The sequence below is a fragment of the Onychostoma macrolepis genome, chromosome 05 (assembly GCF_012432095.1).
Source record: "Onychostoma macrolepis isolate SWU-2019 chromosome 05, ASM1243209v1, whole genome shotgun sequence".
Classification (NCBI taxonomy): Eukaryota; Metazoa; Chordata; class Actinopteri; order Cypriniformes; family Cyprinidae; genus Onychostoma; species Onychostoma macrolepis.
Window position 1 is genome coordinate 23,290,255 of NC_081159.1, and position 17,142 is coordinate 23,307,396.

Genomic DNA, 17,142 nt, shown 5'->3' on the forward strand with positions numbered 1-17,142 from the left:
TATTTGGAAAATATATGGTTTCTATTTAGGTACACAGTTGTTTTCTTTATAATTTTAGTACCGTTTTATTTGCTCTTTTTAATCAAAAGTGTTTATTTGTTTAAACTTTATTTTACTAAAATCTTTAGTATATGTGTAAAATATTATCTTGAAAATATGCGGTTTCTCCTTAGTTACAGTTGTTTTCTTTTCCTAATCATAGCTTTTTATTTGAATCTAATCTATATTCATTTATATCATGAATAACATATTTTCTCATATTTTTACATTTTTCTGTGAACATTTCCATTAACCCCCAACCCCAGTTTGAAAACTTTGCTTTACAAAATTATTCACTTGCAATATATCAGTTTTGCTAGGGGTTTGAAACTTTTCATTTCAGTAGTATTTAATCATGTCCAGATGAAGAGCCAAATATGAAATGGTTTTAATTTTTCTTGACTTCTCTTCAGAAGTTTAAGAAAACATCACACACTTTTTTACAGTCCATAAGCAAACCACTGAAACACAAAGTCCACTTAACAAACAAAGTTCCTGGGATGCAGCTTGAACAGCTTCCCCTCTTGTGTTTTATCTAATCCATATTTCTCAAGCTTCTCCTCATTGAAAACCCCTTCCTCAATGTCTCTCTCGATCTGTGGGGCCACCACCTGATTAAAGAGCATCTCTGGAGTCATGGACTGCTCTGTCCCTGCAGGGGTCTTGTATGACACATATGGTTTCAGGTTAAATCCTTCCAGATTGGGCACCACAAACTCTGGTATCATGGCCCGTACAGGTATGAACTTTCTGCTGGAGGTCAGGACTCCAGTGGGTCTCGCACCTCTGCTCTTGTAGAATGTCCTGGGCCCGCGCTTGCTCGTGAACTCCGCCATTCTGTCGGCTCCTCTCGCGAGCCCCCGCGTCAGCGCTGACAGCACCCCCATTTCACAGCGATTTAACTGCAGCAACAACCTGCTCAGAAATTAGTTCAATTTAATCATGTTTTTAACAACTTCATAACATTACTTCTGGAAATTAATTATATATATATATATATTTTTTTAACAATGTTGCACTATATTGCCAGTGTAATTATATATATATATATATATATATATATATATATAATTAACTACGATTTTACAGTAGTAAAGTAGTAACAAAAATCGTATATAAATAGTATGTTACGAAGGAAGTAGATGAACTGATGCTCCGTGTGCAGTTGTGGGTTGGTAATGAGCATGAACATTGTCAACATTATATATTAACAACCATCATTAGTAAATTATGAGTTTTTGTATATCAAGCAAGAATGACAACAAAATTAACATCTTGACATCTTTTTAAAAGGTCGTCTTACTGCATTCTAGTTAAATGTTTTTAGAAACACTGCTTCAAAATGAACAATGAAAGCTATTAACTGTAACAGTTGTATTGACAAAATCGTTCACTGCAATCACTTTTACACATCGCGATAAAATAATGAAAACGTAGCAGGCCACATATAAAATATAAGTTAATGAAATATCATGTAGAAATCAATAAAAAAAAGACGCACACTAACCTTGAACAGTGTGCTACTGTGCTGCCAAAAAGATCACTGTATTGCCACGTTAAACGTGATAAAGAAATCAACTGTGATTGGACAGATCAGCCTGGAAATAGCCAATAGGAGCAGTTAATACTGAATGGCGGCTGTGCGTTGGTCCTCAGCAGTGTTGCCATATCCGTTTGTTATAAGTTTCTTTGGTCTTGTTGTGATAAACAAATCGCTTACTTATGCACTATTATATGACGTTTTGTAGTATACATAGTGCGAGTAGTGTGTTCACACTGAAAATTCCCAAAATAAAAAGTGCACTTTAAATACCCGGATGATGCACTTAAATAACCGAAAAAATGAAGTGTGGAATGTTGAACTCAGCACTCAACTGTCGCAGCTTTAATTACGTCGCGAAGGGGGCGGGGCTATCAGACTCCGATTATTAATGACAAAATAACCTTATATAATTCATACACTACATGGTTGAGTGCATAGTGCATAAGTACGTAGTGTATAAGTGCATAGTGTACAGTGTGTCATTTGGGACGCAGCTATAAATTCTATATAGCAATTCCAGTATTTTTTTAATCAGAATGCATGCGAGTTTTGAGCTTAGTAATGCGCTGATCACATCTGTGAAATCATACTTGCTATATTTACACTTGCTAGTTTATATGTTCATATTTAGTTCTATATACTTGTATTAATTAAAAATATTTCTTATTATATATGAATTATTAAATAAACATACCGGTATATTAATTATTAAAATTATTGCTATTAAACTTTATGTATAATTGAAAAGACATTAATTTTGAAGAAAGTTGCAGTTTATTATAATATATTAGGTTTACATTTACATTTAGTCATTTAGCAGTTGCTTGAAATTAGGACAATAAAAGCAATCAAACCAACAAAAGAGCAATAATATGTAAGTGATTTCTAACGCAGTGCACAAGTATTTATTTATTTTTAATAATAAATAAAAAGAAAGCAAGTAGATAGAATAGAAAAAGAATAGAGAATGCTAGTGTTAGTGTTAGGGTCGATTTTTTTAATAAATAAAAAGTAAACATGGTTATTGTCTCTTAAAAGAAAGAGTCGACACTGAATCAAACGAATCGTTTTTAAAATAAATCGTTTCATGTTGACATCAACATGAATCATTAGCATATTGCCCGCCCACTTCTTGGTGTTTTCGCGTTGGTCTGAATGAAAATGCAAATTCATTCTTTGCCACTAGGTGCAGCTTTTGGAGCGGTAAAAATAGCTGTTTCCCCGGTAACGCTGTACACAAAGCAGCACTGCTCACAAACACTGCTTTATCAGGCATTACAGGCGAGATGAAATGAAAATTAGACCAATCGCCAATCACCGCAGATCAGCGTCATGCAAAGGAAGGGTTTGGAAAAATGAATCGTTGAGCAAGCAAGTTAAAAAATAAATGCATATTATAAGACAATGAAGGTGTTTTTTGGCCTTGCATGCATGTCAACCTGTGGTTGGGGAAAATATGAACCAAAATATGAACCTTTCATTACCCATAGGGACAGTTTAAGCTTATTTTGGGCCTGTTTAATCAGACTGTGTGGACAGGTTTTTTTTTTGTTTTTGGAAGGATCTGGCAACACATGTACTCGGTTGGGGGTACTGACATTGTGAATGGAATCCCTGGGAGACTCCAAAGTGCATTGAGAGTGACCAAAACAGTTTGGAAACGCCGTTCAGAAGGTATTTTCCATTTATCTATTGATATTATTTGCATGTAGGATCTTCGCGTTATACAACCTCATAATGTTTTTACAATCTTGTTAGTTGCAGTGATTGACAATGTATTTGATTACAAATGCGTGTTTATAGCCCCGGCTTGTGCGTAAACAACAGAACTGTGTTTACCTCTGACCCAGAGCCGCATTCCTCCTCCTGCAGCCTGTCCTAAACCAATCAAATTGTCATTAAATGTTTTTCCATTCTGTGCAAGACACTTAAAATTGAAGTTTTAGCGTCACCTTCACCCTGCGGTGAGAGTTTGACTTTATCCCCTGGCAGAGGGTCTCATGAATCACATCAACAGGGTGTCCGATTCCAGTGAGGGACGACAGGCAGTGTCACATGATTCCCTGACTCAAGTTGTTGCAGACAGACTCCCACTCCCCTCCCACTGCCAATGTTCCCCTTTTTAAACATTTTGGAAACTAGTGAAATAAATAAATACATTTGATGGTAATGGTGTCAAAAGGCCATGGCCATGTGCTGGGAGATTCAAATTGCAAAAACTTCCTGGTCACATTTGTTGCTATGACACATCTTGGAAAGTGAGCTGCAGTTGTATTAAGTTTTAACTCATATTTAGTAGAAATATGTATTATGTAACTATTTTAATGTTATAATTAACAGTTGGTCTCTGAGGGTTAAACATGTACATAGAAATGGCTTCATGCCTCTTTAATAGGTATTGTGTATTTTAAGAACTTTGTGAGTTATAGAATAAGCATGATGTAGGTAATTAGATTTGTGCAAAATGTGTTGATTTCTGCTTTCTCCTCAATGTAAGATATGGAAGAAAAAGAACAAGATGATACATGCAGTATATTTCCGGTAAGACATATTAATTTTTTATTTTTTTTATTTTTTTAACGTGTGTATCAGTGAGTGTTTGTGAATGAATAAATACATCAATAAAACCATGCTATTGTTTACTATTTATCATCTTTATCTTTATTATCTTCTATTGAAGTAATCTGCAGTAAGGTGTGGTTTATATTATAATGATGATTTTGTTATGTTTTTGTTTATTCTAGGCAGTGCTGCCATCTGGGACTGAGATCAAGGCTCGAATGCAGCACTTCATAGAGGATCAGTTACAGAGTACCATGGTATATGACAGTTTCGCCAATGTTTTAGTGACTGAGCAGTCTGTATTGTTTGCCTTGCAGACAAAGTTTATTACTGTCTTTATTGTCATTTCATAATACAGTGGACTGGTGTGCTGATTGGAGCTGCTGTAGCAATTTCATTTATCAGTATTGTTGCCTTTTTTCTGCACAGAAGATACAAGTTTGGTGAGTGTGAGATTGTTAATGATTTTCACAAGTGCTTCTTAAATAAACATAATATAGATGGGAAATGAAATGAAATATAATTGCCTGATATCCAGGTTTTGAGATTTTGTGTTTTTCATCAACCATTTTTCCTTTGATTTTCCAGGAGAAGAGCAAGCTGAAGGTCCTAAATATCGTTTCAGAAAAAGAGACAAAGTGATGTTTTATGGCAGGAAGATAATGAGAAAGGTACCAGAACATCTTACTTTGGATGGAAAAAACCTTGTTTCTTGTGTTACTTTCAACAAAACTATGGTCATGGGTTTATTTTAAATTGCAGTGTTGTTATTTGTGGCCATTCAGGTCCAGACCTTATCCTTACCAGTCACCTCAGGTCCGGTATCTCAAAAGCGAACCAGAAAAAGAACAAAAGTTCTATCAATAGCTCGCAAGTACGTGAAAAGTCACAAACCAAGAAAAATCACACATTTAAAAGCCAATCCATTACCCTCTAAACTTCCTATCCATCTCCTGATCAGAATCCTACGCATCCGAAGGGAGCCACCATCCCTGCAGCCGAAAGAGCCTCCATCTTCACTCTTGGAAGCAGATCTGACTGAATTTGACATGCAGAACTCTCACCTGCCCTCTGAGGTCCTATATATGCTGAAAAATGTGAGGTTGGTAGCTTGTCATGCCGTCCTACAAGAGCTATTGATTCTTTTCCATAATAAAAAGTGCATAGGATCCAAACCAATGGTCTGGCAATGCTGTTCAGCAGCTAATGTTTTGCGATCTGTCTGTTTCTCAGGGTTCTGGGTCATTTTGAGAAGCCTCTGTTTCTGGAACTGTGTCAGCATATGGTGTTTGTGCAGCTGCAGCAAGGGGAAGGATTATTCCGCCCAGGTGACACTGATGACAGCATCTTTGTGGTGCAGGATGGGCGTCTTGATCTGTGTATCCATGAGAATGTAAGAGCCAAACAAAATACCTGTTTTTAATCTATCCTACTGAAAACGGCTTTGTTTTCTGTCTATTACATAGATTTGTATTTTTGTTTCCCTGGCTCAGGATGGGACTGAGGTTGTGGTGAAGCACGTTTTGCCTGGAGACAGTGTTCACAGTCTTCTCAGCATCCTCGATGTCATCACTGTAAAACCCATCTGGCCTCATTTTTGCCCACTCTGATATGCAAATGTCTGTCATCTGACCTGTTTTCATGCTCACAGAGTTTTAAAATGTGTCTCATATTTGAACCCGTTATTCTGCAGGGACATCCAGCTCCGTATAAAACTGTCTCAGCCAGGGCAGCAGCCCCAACTACTGTTCTCCGCCTTCCTGCACAGGCTTTCCAATCCGTCTTTGAGAAATACCCAGAGACCCTAGTCCGAGTTATTCAGGTATAACCTAAAGCCTAAAATACCTCAAATGGGGCCGGTGAGATTTTTTAAAAATGCTTTTGTCTCTTAGGTCACAAAGGTTGCAATTATTTGATTCAAAATTCTATTTTAATATATTGTAAAATGTACTTTATTCATGTGATGACAGCTGAATTTTCAGCAGCAACATGATTCAAAAATCATTGTAATATGCTGATTTGATGCTCAAGAAACATTATTATCAATGTTGAAGACTATTGAAAGTCTATTCTTTGATGAATAGAAAGTTAAAAAGAACAGCATTTATTTCTTTTCTTTTTTTCAAATATGAGACTCAGTCAAATCAGCTATTAAAAATACCTGTTTTGTTTTGCTTATGATAGGATACAGCTTTTTTCTTTCTTTTTTTTTAGATCATCATGGTGCGTCTTCAGAGAGTTACCTTTCTTGCCCTTCACAACTACCTGGGCCTGACCACAGAACTTTTCAATAAAGTAAATTTTCAATCGTGCTCTACTTTTGGAAAATATGTTAAGCTATTACAGTATTTTTTACAATACATATGTCGAATCGACCATTACTATCATGTCATATAGGAAAGTCAAGCTGTTCCACTGGTCTCAGTGGCAACTGTTGTAGGAGAAACCAGTCCAGGCAAAGGACTACGCAGACACTCACAGACAATTGAAGAAGTTTCCGAAAAGGTCCCGCAGAGGTCAACAGACCGTTATAGTGACACAAGTCAGATGTACAGAGGAGAGGGTGTGTTTGCTGTGATGTTAAAGCAGAATTTTAATCTGTACAATTTTGTTCAAACTTTCCCAATATTATTCTAATTAATTTAAATAAAACTATCACTAAAACGGCCTTTAGGTCTTATTTTCTCTTTTGTTTTTTTAAGATGGTGGGAAGCATCGTACAGAAAGTCCTACCTCTTTATTCAGGAAGTCTCGCTCACTGTCAACACCTTTCGATGGCGCCCATGGTAGTGCTTCAACCTTAACCAAAATGGTTGAATACATTTATAATGAACATTTTTGAGTGTGCTAATGTGTGCTTATCTTCCAGCTGGTTCTCCTGACCACAATATGGCCTTTGACAGGGCAAGCATTACAAAAGAGGAAGCCCCTACAAGTCCTATTGCCATTCATAAGGTACCTTGGTGTAATTTTATAACACACATAAAAAAGCCATAAACTGCCCTTCTTTTTCTTGTATACCTTAAGTGTGCCTTTGTTTCTCATCCAGTCTATACGGAAGAAGTCGGTGACAATGCAACATTCTCCTTCAGCTGTGTTTCACTACTCAGACACTGGGGGGCACTCCAGCCACATCCACCATTGTAAAGTTAATGCCATTTTCCAAGCTGCCAAGAAGGACTTGCTTAAAATTTTTCAGCTTCAGGTCAGGCCGCATTTTATATATTGATCTACTGAAGTAAGAAGTTTGATGTAGTTATAATGATTGCCCTGGATTTTTATGTAATATAAAAATGTAACTGTGCTCCAGGACCCCAGTCTTCTGGATGATAGGGTGACTCTGAGACAAGTTAAGGCGGGCTCTGTTGTTGCAAGCGAGGGAGATCAGGTAGAAAGATACCTGTGACTTTGACTACCCTATAGTGTAATTATCAATTTCAAGTCACATGTGAATCCGATTCTTCTTTGTGTCTGTGACAGGATGTGAGCGTGCAGTTTGTCATCTCAGGAACTCTCCATGTGTACCAGAGACTGATTGACAGAGAGAAAGAAACTTGTCTTTTTGTGACTCACCCTGGAGAGATGGTGGGCCACCTAGCCGTTCTCACGGGAGAGCCTCTCATTTTTTCTGTGCGTGCCCACCGTGACTGCTGCTTCCTGTCTATCTCCAAAACACACTTCTATGAGTATGTGATGCGCACCAAATTTCACTTAAGGCAATTAAAAATTCTAGCAAATGTACTCCCCACCAGCAGTAAGGACAAATCCAACAAAATCCAAGACTATTATGCAGAAAAAAATCATCATTTGTTGAGAACAATTCATCATTTGATGCTTTCCAGTATTTATAAACTGCTTCTGAAAATGAAGCACAGACACCAAACCCTTTTGGGTTTATTAAATCCTACGTAGACAGCTTTTTTATGTAAATGTTTTTCAGCATTTTTAATTACTCTTTGGCTGTTTTGTAGGACATAATACAAAATACAAAAATTACTAAACAAAAAAAGTAAATAATTATGCAATAATTTAAGATTTAGTTTAAAATTGTATAAAATTAAGTATAGTGTATCAGAACACTGCTTAACATATCAACTGTGTGTTTTATCCACTAGGATAATGCGTGCCGAGCCTCGGATGGTGTTAAATGTAGCGCACACAGTGGTACGGAGGGTCTCCTCCTTTGTCCGACAGATTGACTTTGCCCTGGACTGGATGGCACTGGAGGCCGGAAGGGCTGTCTATAGGTAAGCACACTTTTCCAATACAATCTCTCGATTCCAGATCTCTATGTCTAAGGTCACTGTTCTGCTTTCAGATGTTGTAAGAACTTGAAAGTGCATGTAAAATATATTTCAGGTAATACTTTCATTTTTCTCTTTTGTCTTTCTCAGACAAGGTGATAAGTCAGACAGCACTTTCATTGTTCTAAGTGGACGTCTGCGTTCTGTCATCATGAAGGATGATGGGAAAAAAGAGCTTGCTGGAGAGTATGGGCGGGGAGACCTCATTGGTGTGGTAAGTGAAGGTGTGTGTGTATATGTGTGTGCCAATCTGTATACTGGTGTACTTTCAAAAGTTGATACAAAATTTTTTTAGAAGATATATTGGCAACACTTTACTTAAAGCCTTTATGTATAATGCATTATAAAAGTAGTTTTAATGCATTAATTACACTTATCAATTCATTGTTACACTATTTAAATGTAATTATAATTATTTACAAGATATAATGTATTACAGTGCACATTATAAATAATTTTATTGTATTATACCCTTTAATAACCCTTTAAAATGCACTATACATAAATGCTTTAAGTCAAGTGTTACCGATATATTTAAAAAGTTTTAATAGGAATCATTTTAGATCATTTTGTGGAGTGTTTAATAAAAATCCTGCCGCAGTTTCTATCTTTTAAAAGTGTGTGTGCTGGTGTTAGGTGGAAGCTTTGACTCATTTAAACAGAGCCACTACAGTCCATGCAGTCCGAGACTCTGAACTGGCCAAACTGCCTGAAGGAGCTCTTAACTCTATTAAGAGGAAATACCCACAGGTTAGACCATATAAAAGAAAATCATTAACACATATCATGATATTCTGTTGCATATACATTAACACGTCACACTCCTTCATAGGTTGTGACTCGCCTGATTCATCTTCTTGGGCAAAAAATCTTGGGCAACATGCAGCAAGTGAATGGTCCACTATCAGGTGTGTGTTTGTGAAACATTTCTGTGTGTTTGTGTTTTGTATTTTCCCTAATGCACATTAATGATCTTCACAGTGCGCAGTCTGGGTTTTCACACCCCTAGCAGTAAGTGGGACGCAGGTAACCCAGCCGCCAATCTGTCTACGGTTGCCATACTGCCTGTGTCTGAGGAGGTGCCTTTGACCGCCTTCACGCTGGAGCTGCAGCATGCTCTCAGTGCTATTGGTCAGTTATTGATCTCCTTTCCCTCCATAATTTGCTTTAAAGGAAAGCTGATACTAAGTTGACTGTCTTAACTTTTTAATTAGGCCCCACTTTGCTCCTAACCAGTGACATCATCAGACAGCATCTGGGTGTTGCAGCCTTGGACAGGTGAGAGTTGTATCCACCTTTTTCTTCAACGGGGAAGCCTAAATTGTAAAACTGTTTGTACTACAAACCAGTGTGTTCATAATTAAGATAATAATATGGTAAGACACACCAATTTTCAATATCAAGCAGCAAAACGTACTGTTTTGTACAGCTAAAAATAGCTGGACGTGGATGAGACCGGAAGCTAGACCCACAGACTTTACAAATGGCTAGCCCATTTTTACAAGAAGAAAAAGGTGGATATCATAAATGTTCTTTATTTCACAGACTTCCTTTGTAACGTCAGCATCTGCATGTACTGTAGGTGTTAACTTCTAGCTAAATTCATTACCTTACAAATCTTTATGGCCTACTTAACTTTTACACTCATGCAGACAAAAACACGGAAGCAACTTTTGCATCCCTTACCATTTTTCTGCAGCTGAAAGAGACTAAATTTTCCACTGACTGGAAATCATGTATTCCATTTTCAGTGGACTATGATTTGGGGAGCATTCATTCTAATATCACATATCCTTTATGATGGGTAGTATGCAAATTGGGATGCATTGTATATTTTTTCCAGTCAAATGTTCTGTTTTTGTTTCCTCTGACGTACTGTTTATTTGATTTATTATTTCCTTTTCAGTGTTCATGAGTATCGTTTGTCAAGCTGGTTGGGTCAACAAGAGGACATCCACCGGATTGTTCTGTATCAGTCTGACAGTTCTCTTACTCCTTGGACTCAACGTTGCATCAGACAGGGAGACTGCATCATCATAGTGGGTGTGGGGGAACAGGAGCCCACTGTGGGAGAGGTGAATTGTTATTAAAAAGGTTTTGCCTATAAAGAGGTAAATACTGCTTTCGAAGCGTATTTTTAAAAGCATGAACTCACATGAGATGAAGACTCCAGTCATATCAATAGCCCAATAAAAACTGATTTATTCTACATGGAGGGGTATTGCGTCACAGGGGCTGACATGCCTAATTCATTGAATTAATGTCTGCACATACATTTCTGTTCAATTGTTTGGTAAACTGAGCTTTTTGGATCTATTTGTGGTATCAGCTAGAGAGAATGCTAGAGAGCAGTGCTGTGAGAGCTCAGAAGCAGCTGGTCCTGTTGCACCGTGAGGACGGGCCTCCACCAAGAGGAACAGCAGAATGGCTCAACATGCGCAGCTGGATCTCTAGACATCTGCATCTGTCCTGTCCCCACAGGGTCTTCTCCAAGAGGAGTCTGCCTAAACTGGTACCAATGTTAACATTCTATTGTTGTAAATGTGAATGCTATGATCAAGCCTGAGACAAATCCATCAATTTTCCAAACCACAAATGCAATGCAGATTCATTTTAGATTGTTAAAACTAAAACCATAAAACAGTTACTCACTTAAAAGAAAATGAAAATTGACAGAAAAAAAAGTGAATTATGTGCACGATTTACTAATTTGTTTCCTCGGTTTACTAAACAAATTATTATATCGAGCGCACGATTTACTTAAAACGAGGGAACGAATTAGTAAATTGTGCACACAATTTAGTTTTTTTCCTGCATGTCATGTGCGGGGCTCCGTAACAATTGACTAAAAAAAGCAAAAAAACATCAACATCAGTGATATAAACTAATCACATATAGGGTCATGGGGATGCTGGAGTCTGGGGCCATAGGCAGGAAAACGTCTTAGCAAATTAATCTTACCATACATATGACTAATAATACATATTAAAAAGGTATGTTTGGAGCAATTTCTTATTGCTAATGTGGTAGGTAATGAATCCCATTCCTTTGGAATGGGGACTATAACTGTCAAACTAAATTTTAAGACAAGATTTGCAGTGAATAGCGAGACATTTCATACAGTTCAAGCTAAGTTATTGAATGGCTTCAGAAGACTTGGAACATAGTGTATGAGTTGTATAGACTACTGTGACTAATTTATGATCCTATTATGGTGCTTTTTTTTCTTTTGAGTTGCACAACACTTGGGCTGCATTACAGAAACATTCTAACTCTGAATCCTATCCTATCTGTTTAGTAACCATGGTAATTTCACTGAAGAAACAGAACTTTCTAAATCTTAAGTAAAGAAATAAGAAATTTCTGTAATGCAGCTGGACCCCATCCACTTTTATTAAGTGAACATTCTTCAAAACGTTTTTTCCCTGTGTGACCTAATCTACTCATCATCTCATATCCATGCAAACTCCCACTTTCCTCTTCTCTTGTCAGAGAGAGATGTATCAGCGGGTATTTGAGAAGCCTCCCGACCGGCATTCTGACTTCTCGCGTCTGGCTCGGATCCTGACAGGCAATGCTATCGCTCTGGTGCTGGGAGGAGGGGGCCAGGTACAAATTTGTCTTCCCCTTCATCACCAGTAATTCTGTTCCACCTCAATCCATGTGGCTTGCTGCCAACAACATTTCTCACATACATAATCTAGCAAGAGCATGTTGATGTTGACTTCTTCAATCATCTGTAGTTCAGTAGTCTCTTGAATTATTTATCCTTTGCATTATTAGAAGTTTGTATCCACTTAAGTTTTGTAATTTTGTGCTCATCAACTAATCCTAATATAGCGTATTTCTAACTCATTAGTGTTATTTTGGGGTTCACATTCTCAGCATGTCTGTGGTTTCTCTCGATGATAGCGACTCTTTGTCTACTCTCTGTCCCTGCCTGCTATCAGTCGTAATCAGCGACTTGTTAAAGGTGGGTCAAACATGATATATAACTGGGAATTAAATGTCTAATCTACTTCACATAGCGGTGACAATTTTTCTGTTGTGTGATTCTGTAATTGCAATGATATGAATAGCATGTTATTTGTAATTGTCTCTGTGGCCATATTTGCTCGTCATCTAGACTTTTGAAATCTTTAATACAGACTTTGCTTACATATGAAGTATGTTTAAAGGTGAAGTGTATCATTTTTGTGTGAACACAGGTTTTCCAAACCCTCCTTTTGCTCTGCCTCTTGTCAGTCAAACTGGTAGCCCTGCCCCAAATTCATGTGATTGGTTAATTCAGTCTTTGACATGTCAATGTTTTCAAAGCATGACAGGATCAATGTTCACATTCATTGAGGAAGTCAAACTACAAATGACTGACTTAGTTTTACACCCGAAACTAGGATGAGAAATTTAAAAAGAAAAATACTCACTTTACCTTTAAAATGCTTGATTAAAAAATACTAATATTACACAATGCTCAATTAAGTGCTCTAAGCCAATAGGTGAATATGAAAACACACTATACCCACAGAGGCTGCGCTCAGGTGGGCATCATTCGGGCGTTGAGTGAGGCAGGGATTCCTGTGGATCTGATTGGTGGCACTTCCATTGGTTCCTTGTTCGGAGCGCTCTATGCTGAAGAGCGAAGCGTCAGTCGTATGACAGTTAGGGCACGCCAGTGGGCCATGGTGAGACCTTCAACCTGAACACTAACATTCATGCAGAACCATGCACTGAGTTGTATTTTTTTGTGCACCCAATAGGATTTTGGATCCATATTTAAGAAGATCACAGACTTGACGTACCCAGTGACATCCATGTTTACTGGAGCATCATTTAACTCCAGTATTAGTGGAATCTTCCAGGACAAACAAATTGAGGTTCAGTTGTTTGACACTTGGCACTGCACGATACAGACTATTATAAACATCATATTCTTATGTAAGTCTAAATCTTGAGCATATGTCTGTCCTTTTATGGTAGGACCTTTGGATCTCTTATTTCAACATCACCACAGACATCACTGCCTCCTCCATGAGAGTGCACACTGATGGTTACTTCTTTATCTCTAAAACATGTCAACTTTATTTCTCCTCTTTTATCAGATATCTTAACGTGTACGCTCTCTTTTAGGTTCTCTGTGGAGGTACGTGCGTGCCAGCATGTCTCTCTCTGGGTACCTTCCCCCTCTGTGTGACCCTAAAGATGGACACTTGCTCATGGATGGAGGCTACATCAATAACCTACCTGGTTAAGTGTCCTATTGTACTCTGAGGCTGCAAAATTAGAGTTTATTATAAGTATTACATTTACAAGTTTTTTACCTCACCTAAAAATTTCATCTGTTAATAATCATTTATATTTTCACCAATTGTAGAATGAAAATATCACCCGGCTCTAAACTGCTAATTGTGAAATGTTAAAATGCTGTAAGGTATTTTAAACATTACATTTCTGTAAAGCTGACACAGCTCGCTCGATGGGTGCCAAGTTGGTGATTGCCGTTGATGTTGGCAGTCAGGATGAGACCGATTTGACTAATTATGGAGACTCTTTATCTGGATGGTGGCTGCTATGGAAACGCTTGAACCCTCTGTCAGAAAAAGTAAAGGTCAGAAGATATATGGTGATGGTTCAATATAATGTATTTTTATGGGTTATTCAATCACAAACCATTTCAATTACAAATCCCAAAACGTTTGTTTGTGTCTATTTCTACAAATAATATAATTACTATATGACACAATAATAATATGTATAATATACACTGGCTTTCAAAAGTTTGGGATTCAATAAGATTTTTAATGGTTTTTTTTAATGGAGTTTGATTTTGCTCATCAAGGCTGAATTTATTTGATCAAAAATACAGTAATATTGTGAAATATTATTGCAATTTCTAATATTGATTTCCTATTTTAATATACTTTAAAACATAATTTAAATCTGTGATGCAGCACTGAATTTTCATCAGCCATTACTCCAGTCTTCAGTGTCACATGATCCTTCAGAAATCTTTCTAACATGCTGATTTATTACCAGTGTTGAAACTGTTGTACTGCTTAACATTTTTTTGGAACCTGTGATACTTTTTTATTTGATTCTTTGATGAATAAAAAGTTAAAAAGAACAGCATTTATTCAAAAGAGAAGTCTTTAATATAACTTTTTATCCATTTAACACATCCTTGCTGAATAAAAGTATTAATTTCTTAATAAAAGAAAAAGAAAGAAACAATTTACTGACTCTAAACTTTTAAATAGTAGTGTTTATTGTAACACAAAATTACTATTTTGAATAAGCAGCACAACAGTTTCCCATATTGATTATAAATCAGCATATCAGAATGATTTCTGAAGGATCATGTGACACTGAAGACTGGAGTAATGATGCTGAAAATTCAGCTTTGCTTCACAGGAATAAATTATATTTTAAAATAGAAAACTCTTTTAAATTTCAGTAATATTTTGCAAAATTACAGTTTATGAATTTTTGATCAAAATAATCATCAAATAAATGCAGCCTTGATGAGCATAAGAAACTTCTTTAAAAAACATTAAAAATCTTACAGATCCAAAACTTTTTAAAGGCACTGTATATACTTACTGTATATGAATATGTATATAGTATTTATCTGAAATAATTACATATTTAAATTGTATACAAATTTTAAATGTATTCCTTTTCTTTTAAAAACCTCTATACATGGCAATATATTAAAAAATATTTAACTTTTCTTTTTAAGCCCTAACTGCTTCCCGTCATTACTTTACTCCCTTGCATTCACTGGTCCAAGCTGTTTCACCCAAAAATCTGCATTTTTATGGCTTCATATCCTCTAGGTGTTGAACATGGCAGAGATTCAGACCCGTCTGGCTTATGTGTGTTCTGTGCGTCAGCTGGAGATGGTAAAAGACAGTGAATACTGCGAGTACCTGCGACCACCCATAGATCGCTATGGCACACTGGACTTTGGCAAATTTGATGAGATTGCTGTGAGTGGGCTGTCATCATCTCATAGAAACTTCTATTGCCTTGTCCTTGACTGCAGCAATGACTTTTTTCTGTTATTGCAGGATGTTGGCTACCAGCATGGGAAGACAGTGTTTGACGTGTGGTGTCGGAGCGGGGTGAGGGAGACGATGCTCAAAGACCAACATCAAGAGGAATTCCACAAATCCAGGAGCACTAATGTAAGGGGGTTTGAAGGAGCTTTGCTTATTTCTTATGCAACATCACAAACTAATTCCTTGATTATCTACCTTCCAGGTGACCTGTCCCAATGCTTCTTTCACTGATCTGGCTGAAATAGTGTCCAGAATAGAGCCAGTGAAGCAGGCCGTGGTGGATGGTGAGAAATGGATGATCTTCACTCATGTCCTTTCTCCATGCCGTTTGCTCATCTTTGTTTTGTTTCTTTCATTCACTCACACACACACACACACACACAGAGGAGTCTGAGTACCAGACAGACTATGATGAAGATGCAGTGCTATCAGAATTTGATCTGTCCAATCCAAACAGTGAACACAGTGAGCATACTGAAGATGAAGAGGATGAGACAGCAGATACAGCTGATACAGTAAGATAACTGGATGCATGTGTGTTTTTTTTTGTATGGTTAATCATTATACTTACAATTTTTAACTTTTACACAGGATGATGAAATGGAGATCAGGACAAGGCGACATCGAGTACTCAACCACAACAGCCATCATACCACCTGACCTCAAATACTTTTTTCCAAGATGTTCTGATTTTTTTTCTTCTTTTCAGTATTATGAGCCTTTATAAGGGTTTTTAAGGATTTTAATAAGTAACATTATCAGTATTGGAATTGACTTACTTGAATTGTTAGAAATTAACATGTGCTTAAGAGAAAAAGCAAGTATTATGGTACATCTACATTAAACTACTCTCATTTTTTATTCTTTGGGAAGGATGGCTAACACAACACTAAGCTGTCTCAGAGTCCAGTAACAATTGATAAAACTCTGGTTTTCTTGCCTTTACCTTTAGTGTTATATTTCATTTTCATGCAAGCTGTCAATGCAACCTCAACACAGTGTACTGTGTGAAACGATAAGCTGTTTTGTGTCTATATGATCCTGTTAGTGAAATTAACACTAGTCCAACTGGTTTATAACCAGAAGAGAAGGATGAACTAGGAAACATAACTGAGAGATATTCTGATTTCAGTATTTGTAGCCATTTATATGTTGGTAAATCAATACATATAATGTCCTTTTATTGTGGATTATGGGTGAAGCAGCTGACAATGTTTTAATGTGTGATTTGCCTTATTAAAAGTTCATAGTTTTCTGAATATTTGGTTGAGTGTTAAATACTAGATATGTAGTATCTCACATGATGAGGAATCATTTTCCTTCATCTTCTGAAATGAGAGTATATTGTACTATGAAAACATGAAAACCAATATATGTAGAGATGCCTGAAATATCTTGATCTGTAGTGTCTTCCTCAAAAATGGAGCAGTCACGGCAAAATAATTTTCAGGACCTTGGACAAGGCCTTACAAAATGTTTTCAATTCAGTGTTGGGGAATAATTTATGAAAAATTATTCTGCAACTTATTCTGTTTTCATATCACTAAAACCATGATGCTATCTCCATCTTTGTAACTCCAGTCAAAGTTAAGATGCCAAGACCCCCCTACACAGGCGATGGTATTTCCTCGTGTAC

The 17,142-nt window shown here is 36.9% G+C and overlaps 2 protein-coding genes across 5 annotated transcripts; one reads left to right on the forward strand and one right to left on the reverse strand.

Annotated features, from left to right (window-relative positions):
* Positions 1–411: 411 nt before the first annotated feature.
* mrpl41 (mitochondrial ribosomal protein L41) lies at positions 412–3,645 on the reverse strand. Of its 4 annotated transcripts, none has more exons than XM_058774535.1 (3): positions 3,535–3,645; positions 3,422–3,455; positions 412–954 (listed from the first exon to the last, which is right to left on the reverse strand). In XM_058774535.1, the coding sequence occupies exon 3, from the start codon at positions 924–926 to the stop codon at positions 519–521; it is 408 nt and encodes a 135-aa protein (XP_058630518.1). In that variant the 5' UTR covers positions 927–954; positions 3,422–3,455; positions 3,535–3,645; the 3' UTR covers positions 412–518. The 4 variants fall into 4 exon arrangements, with proteins under 4 accessions (XP_058630518.1, XP_058630519.1, XP_058630517.1 ...); XM_058774536.1 differs by having other exon boundaries at positions 3,422–3,460; positions 3,535–3,608; XM_058774534.1 differs by having other exon boundaries at positions 3,422–3,609.
* pnpla7b (patatin-like phospholipase domain containing 7b) lies at positions 2,585–16,765 on the forward strand. Its single transcript, XM_058774537.1, has 37 exons — positions 2,585–3,256; positions 4,080–4,123; positions 4,327–4,401; positions 4,503–4,587; positions 4,733–4,815; positions 4,930–5,018; positions 5,106–5,246; positions 5,378–5,537; positions 5,638–5,718; positions 5,838–5,966; positions 6,359–6,439; positions 6,542–6,707; positions 6,847–6,930; positions 7,014–7,099; positions 7,194–7,349; positions 7,455–7,532; positions 7,625–7,830; positions 8,260–8,391; positions 8,539–8,662; positions 9,085–9,198; positions 9,281–9,356; positions 9,430–9,579; positions 9,663–9,726; positions 10,355–10,523; positions 10,778–10,960; positions 11,941–12,057; positions 12,477–12,478; positions 12,974–13,130; positions 13,206–13,322; positions 13,426–13,495; positions 13,576–13,692; positions 13,905–14,053; positions 15,282–15,434; positions 15,516–15,632; positions 15,709–15,790; positions 15,891–16,021; positions 16,098–16,765. The coding sequence occupies exons 1-37, from the start codon at positions 3,157–3,159 to the stop codon at positions 16,164–16,166; spliced, it is 4,137 nt and encodes a 1,378-aa protein (XP_058630520.1). The 5' UTR covers positions 2,585–3,156; the 3' UTR covers positions 16,167–16,765.
* The last annotated feature ends 377 nt before the right edge of the window (positions 16,766–17,142 follow it).

Bases quoted from the DNA above. Each gene is read 5' to 3' on its own strand.
- pnpla7b (XM_058774537.1), top strand. From the start codon at position 3,157: ATGTACTCGGTTGGGGGTACTGACATTGTGAATGGAATCCCTGGGAGA. The intron at 8,392-8,538 runs GTAAGCACACTT...TGTCTTTCTCAG, and splicing joins GCCGGAAGGGCTGTCTATAG to ACAAGGTGATAAGTCAGACA. The intron at 10,524-10,777 runs GTGAATTGTTAT...TTGTGGTATCAG, and splicing joins AGGAGCCCACTGTGGGAGAG to CTAGAGAGAATGCTAGAGAG.
- mrpl41 (XM_058774535.1), bottom strand. From the start codon at position 926: ATGGGGGTGCTGTCAGCGCTGACGCGGGGGCTCGCGAGAGGAGCCGAC.